The 9,164-nt window shown below is 43.3% G+C and overlaps 1 protein-coding gene across 1 annotated transcript; it reads right to left on the bottom strand.

Annotated features, from left to right (window-relative positions):
* Window positions 1-67: 67 nt before the first annotated feature.
* LOC135254095 (FRAS1-related extracellular matrix protein 1-like) lies at window positions 68-4,098 on the bottom strand. Its single transcript, XM_064334048.1, has 5 exons — window positions 3,742-4,098; window positions 1,900-2,380; window positions 1,400-1,494; window positions 843-1,150; window positions 68-336 (listed from the first exon to the last, which is right to left on the bottom strand). Exons 2-5 carry the CDS (start codon window positions 2,131-2,133, stop codon window positions 68-70), a joined length of 906 nt encoding a protein of 301 aa, XP_064190118.1. The 5' UTR covers window positions 2,134-2,380; window positions 3,742-4,098.
* Between the last annotated feature and the right edge of the window lie 5,066 nt (window positions 4,099-9,164).

Raw genomic sequence — 9,164 nt, 5'->3', positions numbered from 1 at the left:
GGAATGTTGTTAGCTCTGGATAAGAGTGTCTTGCTATGTGAATGTAATGTAACGCTTTCTTTTCTCATCACAGTGAGTCTTTGGTGAAAATTCTTTGTGATTTCTGTGACTTTAATATTGTCTCTATGGTGATGCTTGCCTCTAAGAGTGCCCGGGAGCTGTGGTCCCGTAACTCCACTCTGATAGGAATGTAGTCGATTTCAGGGGAGGGAGGGCTAAGGTGCTGGTACTTCAGTGCAGAGGTCAGGAATTCATCACAATTTGCCTTCAGGAAACGCACTTCCTTAGTAGCATGGATGCAGGCCTTGTTCCCAGGGCAAGGGACTGTTTGCCTTCCTGTGGGTGAACATTGTTGTGAGAAAGTCAGTGTAAGAAATAATACACTTTTATCAAATATGCTTGATGGGAAACATGTGAAGAAAAGCCATTCCAAGTAATGCAAAGCAGGTTCGGTTTACTAATCCACTGAAATATAATGTCACTGATCAGCGATACACTATTTTATACACTGATGCACACCAGACCAGAGACCTGGCAGTAGACCATACACTTGCACAGCCCATTTAATTCCTTTTCAATATAAAACATAACTGTTTCATCAAATGAAATATTTTGTTGTGTAATATTTCACCAGATGTAGAGCTATGAAATTGCAGATGACAGTATAAACTATTGTGTAAAATAATATACATTACTTATTACATCGGAGAGATTAAACGGTTTTCTGCATTTGATTCTTGTTGAAACAATATATTTGTAGCTCTCGGTTTTCACTTCAAGCCACAAATTAAATTGTTTAATAATTCCGCAAAACAGTATGACCTACAATGAAGCTTGCATACCTTTTCTAGGCCCTGTGTTTGGTACAGATGGCTGTTCCACATCTTTTGCTGCAGATATCTTGGAAGGGTCATCTCTGACAAGCTGTCCCAGTGCTGGTGTTTTGGTCTCTGAAGTGAGAAGCCGAACGGTGCATACCACGTCAGGTCGATTCTGGAAGGTCAGTACTCTGCTGTCTATGATGTTGGACAGGCCATAGAACTCGGGGACCTCCAGCGGCAAATTCCCCAGCTGGATGAGACTGTTTTGGGGTTCCACCACCTTTACCCGGAGCAAGAGGGTCTCTAGGAAGGTCTCTGATTCTGTGAACCTTTCAAGAAACAAACAATACTAAATTTATGGGGAAAACACACATACAAGAAGCCTGGTTCACCACAGGCTTTGTCACTCAACATTTATGTTGAGATTCTTAAATGAGTAAAAATATAAAAACAAATAAGCAAAAGCAAAAATACAGAAATATTTCCCTGGCATGTGGTGATAGCCTTCATTGAAACATCTGGTATTAAGGAGTGACTAACTAGGATTAGCTATTGATTAGAGAACTGTGGTGTCCCACCTGTATATTCTCAACATCACAACATCCTCCTCCAGCAAAGGGCTGCCATTATGGATGTACTTCACTTCATCGGGTAGGAAATGGCAATTGAACACCTGAGAAACACATAAACACTACTGCCATTGTAGCTAGGCAACAGGGGATTTACCATGTTAGTACTTAATGTGGCTTGAAGAGGCCCAATTTGTGTTTGAACTGCATGATTGTTATCCATAATTTAGTACATTATGGGCTGGCAGACCGTACCATTAGCACCTGAACATGTGCTGATGAAGGCACAGCTGAAGCCACTTTGCTTTGTGAGCTGTTCTGCAGAATAATGTTGTTTAGTGCTTTGAATGCATACTAAGTGAATGCTTGCTGTGTCTTCTCAAGATCAATGTTTTGGATTACCCATGGACTTGGAGCACCAACAACATTTTTATATATTTTTTTTATTTGGAGTTCAGAATGCTTTATTTATTGAATTACTACCATCAGTAGCAATGTTTGCCACTTACCTGAGGGGTGAGTTTTCCCACTCTTTGTGTCACGGGTTCATGGAGCACGACCTCTACCTTACAGGTGTCCTGCTCATCCAGGCCGCTGAACTGCAGCTCCTTCTCTGTAACATGCACTGACTGTCCCCTGCTGACCTGGATCCCAGTATTGAGCCGCACCAAACTCTCAGCCGAGGAAGGAGATGAGACAGACCACAGGGCGAGAAGCACCCGAAAGAGGACTAAGGCCTCCATTACGGATGGCTTCCTTACGCCCCTGCCCTCGCTGACTTGGTGTCAATCAAAAGCTTGGATTTGGGACAATATTTTGGGAGGTGATGGTGTTAGTAATTTGGGAGGAGCTGTTGCAATAGCTCTTGTGGATCAGATTTATAATGTGGCCAAAGATTGGAGAGCTTCCAACGTTGACAGTATTTCCAGTCCTCGGAGTGTCAGATCTTCGGGTTCCTCAACAGAATTTTTCTTCATCTGTCACCCCAAGCTGGTGGCACCAAAGAGTCACACTTAGCAGAGATTATTTGAGTTTTCAATCAAACATGCATGTTCTGTCTCATTTATTCAGTTTAAATCAAGGACAGTCATAAATATAACATGGTCATCTTGCAATACACTTTTATGTATCATAATAAATTAAATTAAACAAGGAGCAATTAACCTTGTTTAATTTCAAAATCATATATGTGGTTAATCAATACTCCTAATTCTTGACTGACCCAGAAACTGCAGCAAGCAATGAAAGTATGGCTCAATGGCTTACATTTGGGGAAATGTTTCATGTCTCTTTCCCCCTATAAAACAAACATATTGCAGGAAACAAGGGGTTAATCTGTGTGACCCCCACTTAGGCAGTGGAAATTTCATCAGTGAAAGGATCAAAGGAGGATGTGAACTGCAGTCGCCTTGTCACTTCCTATTCATGCAGACATTTGTGAGGCCACAGCTTTTCAGATGTCACTGAGTCCGAGCCTGAGTGGTGAAGACAGACCAAGAGCCCCAGTGCTAAAGAAAAGGGCTGTACATAGATCCTGTCTGTGAGGGAACTGCTCTCTCAGGGAAACGTGGAAATAACCAAATTGCTGTATGCTATTTTACCGCAATTCTAGAAGCATGTCCCTACAAAATTGGCAGCATTTCTATAAATACTGCAACTTCAGAGTGAATCTTGAGAAGATTAAATAAACGGATGTCCCTACCTTTGCAGTGTTGTGAAATAAAAGACTCTGAAGCCAATGGTCCAAGTGATTCAAAGGACAAAATGTTATTTTAGCACAAACAGTCAGGGTACTTTTCCTTAAATTGTTGAGGAAGCCAAAGAAAGTGAACAAGGAGCATCTGAAATGCTAGCATTAAGTTGTGCTGCCTCCCTGATCTGAATTTCAAACAGCTCTTTCTGATGCATATTCCAGACTTCCTCTGGCTGGTAATTAATGGTATGTGTCTCCTTCGATGTCCTCTGTACGGCAGACAAGATGAACAGGCACACTACAGCAGCTACGTTGTATAACCTGAATCTATACAATACTAGATATTATAGTTGCAGTATTGATGTTTTTCTTTTTCTTTTCATTAATAACAAATCAGTGAGAGGATACAAACAAGAAAGGGGAAAGAAAGAGAGGTTGCAATTGTCTTTGCCTGTTGATGTGTTCCTGTGGAACCTGGGATTACATCCTCAGTACCCCCAGAAAAGCTCTGTTGCTCTGAGCTTATCAGTTGGGTGCCAGGGTCTGAGAGAGAGAGAGAGAGAGAGAGAGAGAGAGAGAGAGAGAGAGAGAGACAGAGAGAGAGAGAGAGCGAGAGAGAGGGAGAGAGAGATGAGCGAGCAGTTGTTACTGTACATACCTGCAGCTGGACTTGTCCTGACAGCCTGTTCCTCTCTGCATCTGCAGCGACTCAGGGAGGAGGAATCCCGTCCGCTCGGCCCTGCTGTAATCACACAGTCACTGTTTACACTCGGGCACCCCCAAACAAAGGAGGGCCATCGGCAGACAAAACAAGCAGCAAGAGGAGTGAGATAAAGACAACAAAGGGAAGCGGGGTCTGAATGGTCTGATGGGGTTTGTCTCACCGCCAGACCATTTAGAAGAACGGCGCAACACGAGAAAGAGAGAGAGAGAGAAAGAGAGAGAGTGTGAGGGGAAAGAAAGAGTGAGAGAGAGAGAGAGAGAGAGAGAAAGAGAGGGGGAAAAGGCTTAGCCTCAAAACACAGGAAATGTGCTGAACAGTTCCAAGAGTATTACTTCTCTATCGCCTCCTGCACTCACAACCCCAGATGTTCCTATTCCCCGATGAAGGCAGAGCTCAGAGCCCGCTGTAAATGCCATGCGCACCGCGAAGAAAGGGAAAACTGAGGAGAAAAAAAGCTTCTGCGAGCAATTAAAGTCCTCCTCAGAGAGTGAAATCATCCACTGCTAAAAGAACGAAAAAGTGTTTTTTTTAAGACGGCGTTGAACAGACCTGTTCCCCGTGTTCGAGGAGCTTTGATGTTTTATGGAATCACTGGCGGGATAACTGAGCTCAACTGTGGGGGAAATAGAAAAAAAAGATAAAACACAAAAGGGTTTTAAGGGAAGCACACACACACACACACACACACACACAGTCTGACAGACATTACCGTCCCACTGCCCCAGGCTGACCTGGGGGACAATGGCATACCTCTCCCCTGCTGGGCTGCCCTGTTGAGCTGACGGGGAGTGCATAGCTGCCCTCTTCACCTCCGCTGGGTCCTCTGGGCTTACAGCACCAGAGCTCTGGGGAAAGGCCAGTCACACAACCAGCACTGACTGGCCTGAAACTCACAGACCCTTTCCTGAAGCCAGGAGAGGCACAGCAGCCTGGATGAGAGAAACAAATGAATTTTCTTTAGTACAAATTTAATATTTTTTTTATTTATAAATCTGACCACACATTTTAGTCATTAGTCATCAAAGGAACAATAGGAGAAAACATTGGGGCCTGTTCTAGGGTCATTCTCTTACAGTGACAGAACAGTTTAAACTAAAATTGAAACTGTTTTCACACATGTACACACACACACACACACACACACACACATGCAGTATACATAGACTGGAACAGAGATCTGCAGAAAGTTCCTCTCTCCAGGTGTACATTAAATAGATTGGGCTTCAATCACTCTGAGGGGCTGCCCCATGCTGTTCTTTAGACTGACAGCAAACAAAATGGCCTAGCACAATAGACCAGATGGCCAGCCTATGAAAGTCTGCCAGGTCAGCCATGAATTCTTGTTATTGTAACCGTATATTTTTGTTGTACAACTTTAATTGAAAATATCCATTTCCTCAAAATGAATTAAAGACAGTACAATGAAAGGCCAGTTTAACTAAATTTGTAATTAGTTGCTTCCGATGGCTTTTGTTTTGGCAACATGTACTACGTCGGGCCAATGAAGTGCCTCGAAATTGAATTGAGAGAGAAACAGAGAGAGCCTGAGCAAGAGAGACAGAGAGAGATTGAGGCAGGGGGTTGGTTCATGGCTGCTTCTCCCCAGAAACAATTAATTACAGCAAAGCTGTCCTCACTGATAATATCTTCCCCAAAATTCCTTGGCATCGAGTTCTGGCTTGTTACCCTGTGACAGGGCTCTGTTTTGGCATGTGCAGTATAGTGCTGCAGCAACACTAGCCTTCAGCCTCCCAGAACCACTTCCTCGTGTTCTCTTGCACTGTCAATATACAGTACGCATCAGATTGACTCATTTATAGTGTTTCTACCTTTCTTTAAGAAAGGTATGCTAAAGCTTAAAGAATGTATATTTTTTTAAAGGTTCGCTTTCTACAGATTTGTCTTTTAACATACTGTCTACAGTACGCAAAGCGGCTGAAGTTGTGGGGACACCATAGAGGAAGGCGAGGTGAGGTACTAAAGCCCCACACTGCAAAACGCACAAAATAAGCCGGTCTTAACAAGCATTTCAGTCTTACATTTAGACTTAAATGAATTCTTCGTGACCCAGCACTGTGCTGTCTCAGGTTGACCCAGCACTGTGCTGTCTCAGGTTGACCCAGCACTGTGCTCTCTCAGGTTGCCCCTGCACTGTGCTGTCTCAGGTTGCCCCAGCACTGTGCTGTCTCAGGTTGACCCAGCACTGTGCTGTCTCAGGTTGCCCCATCACTGTGCTGTCTCAGGTTGACCCAGCACTGTGCTGTCTCTGGTCGTTCTCCGGGGAGGCGCAGCTGTGCGGTCAGCGCGGCTCTGGGCCGTGAGTAATGCCGATGAGCGCGCGGGCGAAGGGAAGGGCGAGGTGCGGCGCCACGCATGTTCACTTGGCACGGCGTACGGGGAGATGTCACGCCGCGTAAACCCAGGGCCCCGTGACGAGAGCGGGCACGCCGAGGGCAGCGCATGGCATCGCGTGCCAGCGCCGCGAAAGCTGGGAGTCCTGCAGGCCACAACGTGGCACCTGGTGCCCTTCCTGACCACGACATCTTCCAGCAAAGCATGGGAGTGACCTGTGCGTGGCAAAGATATTTCATGCATATAACTTTGCCGTTCCGTTTTGGAAGATGGCCTGGCGGTTCCTAACGGGATCTGCTTCTGAGTAGAATAACATATGTACATTATACGTAATTACACGTATGGTTGCTCTGGAAACACTTAGAATAATAACTGGAGATTCAATCATTTCCCCAATTCACTATTCTGTAAAATGTCCTCTGACTGGGAATTGAATAGCATGGAATGTTTTTTTGTGGCAGTTCTTCTCAGCATTTTCAGGGCTTTATTGTCCTAAGCATCACTTTATTCAGCCCCCAGCTAGATGAATGAAGCACTGTTAACAACACTAGGAATACACATACTGACAATCACTCTACATTACAGGTACGGTATGCATTCGCTCTCAATGGGAATGACTGCTTAAACCTCAGGAGGGTAGAGCCAGATGCATCACTGTTTTTGGTCTGGTGTAATTTAAATCATGCATATGGACAATGTGTGGCAAAAAATTAGCAAGAAGCCACAAACAGAGTTCCAGATTGTTAGTGCAGCTGTTTCAGTTGATAAAACATAACTGAGGTTCCGAAACAAATGGGGTTCTACAACTCTAGAGAAACAGGAGGAGCTGCAACACGAGCAGGTTCTTTGAACTCTCATATACTTACAGAAAACAGACTCTGGCTGCTTAAGTAGCATAACATGTGGTGGATGGGGAGAAGAGCGTGTCTGCTTCCTCTCCCACTTCAGCTGTGGTAAACGCTGGTTAATGACAAAGCCATTCATAAATCACATCAAAATGGTAGGTACATTTTACTGTTTTGAAGTCTAACAGCGCTTTGCAGGAATCACATGGTTTGAAGTCTGACACGTTGAATAAAGTAGTTGAAGTTAACTGAAGCACAAATATCATCATTAATCTTTCAATAAATTTGTGCATTTATATTTTTGTCTTGTCATTTTTACAGTACTCACATAAAATCTTTTTATTTAATTGGGCGAGCGTTGCACTCATGACCAGCCCTGCTACGTTTTCTCTATTTACGTGCCAGACCTGGATCACGTCCTAAAGGATTTCAGGTGTTTGCATTTGAAATCAAATTTGGATGCATGTGATTTATTTTCAAATACAATCCTGATCTGTTTGTATATAATCTATGCAAATATAACATAATATATAACAACTAATTAAAAATGAAATAAATGTCTAGCACTTTCAAAAATGCATATCTACTACAACACAATCCACAGGTTTCAAAGCTAGTTTCAAATTATGCTTTAAATATTTCCCACATGTACTATTCATTACTGCTTTAGAAATATTTTTAAATACTTAAAATAATGTTGCTATTTGACACATCTGCACATACTTACAATTACACAAGTACACCCCCTCCTCCTACACACAAACACATGCAAACACACATACATACACACACACACTCACACACACACACACACACACAAGTGCGTGCACTGCTGAAGCCCCTGTACACACATGGACTCGGTAAGAAGTAAGTGTTCAGTGATTAAAAGAGCAGATTTGGGTTTGCATGCAGCCGGAGCTGATGGCACTAAGTTGTCAGTCCTAATTAATGTACCACCGCTTCTGAACAGCAATGTGTCGAGGCATGTTTAACGAGGAACACGGCCACTTGTTTTCGGTGCAGACTGTGCTGGCAGCTCAAATCAGCCACTTGTGTGCTCCCAGAAATATGATTTAACAAGGTGTTTCAGAGTGGACATGCACACATTCCAACTGGAAGCACAGGGAAGTGTCATTGCCTATTGGAATAAAGTATAAAGCTTGAACTAGGGTTTGCAATCAGTAACAACTCCTGATCTATCCATAAATCACACATCCTCTTCTCAGCTGGAAATCGGCTAGTGTATTTTGTACCCAAATAGGCTACTCCACTCCAAACATTTTTCACCATGAATTATGATTAATAGAATTGTTTGTTCTTTATTCTGCAATATGTTATAATTTTTGTGTGACAGGTCTGCAGTACAGGAGCAACAGTTATATATGGTATATATAATGTCACATGCAGAACTGCAATTCTGTGATGACTTCTCTGATATATTGTGCAGTAAATATAGTTGTATCTGAGAGATCCTGTGAAATGGAAGGAAGTGATAATGGCATGGCTAGTGTTCAGATACACAATATGACCAAAAGTATCTGGACACCCCTTGGTCTGGGGTTGTTTTTCATGGTTTGGGCTAGGCCATTGAGTTACAGTGAAGGCAAATATTAATGCTATAGCATACAATGATGTCCCAGATGCTTCTATGCTTCCCTGACAGTTTGGAGAAGGCCCTTTCCTGTTTCAGCATGACAATGCCCCTTGACACACCGTGAGGTCCATATAGAAATGGTTTTGTCGAGAATGGTATAGAAGAACATGACTGGCCTGCACAACACCATCCAACACCTTTGGGATCGATTGGAAAGCCAACTATGAGCCAGGCCTAACCACCCAATCAGTGCTCAATCTCACTAATGCTTTTATGGCTGAATGGAAGCAAATCCCTGTACCAATGCTCTAACATCTAGTCTAAAGCCTGCCCTGCAGAGTGGAGGTTGTTATAGCAGCAGAGGGTGGAATTTTGGGTGAGATGTTAGATGTCAGGTGTCCACATACCTTTGGCCATGTAGTGTACAAGGATCTGAGGCAAGGATGAAATTCGGTTAACTGACAATACCATACTGATCAGATAAACCACAAACCATTTACCCAGAAAATTCACTTCAGGAGAGAAAAGTGGCACTACAACATATTGAAATATTGAGGGATTCAGAA

The sequence above is a fragment of the Anguilla rostrata genome, chromosome 4 (genome assembly GCF_018555375.3).
Source record: "Anguilla rostrata isolate EN2019 chromosome 4, ASM1855537v3, whole genome shotgun sequence".
NCBI lineage: Eukaryota > Metazoa > Chordata > Actinopteri > Anguilliformes > Anguillidae > Anguilla > Anguilla rostrata.
Note: the sequence above shows the minus strand (reverse complement) of the source record. Positions and strands in the feature narration are given on the sequence as shown.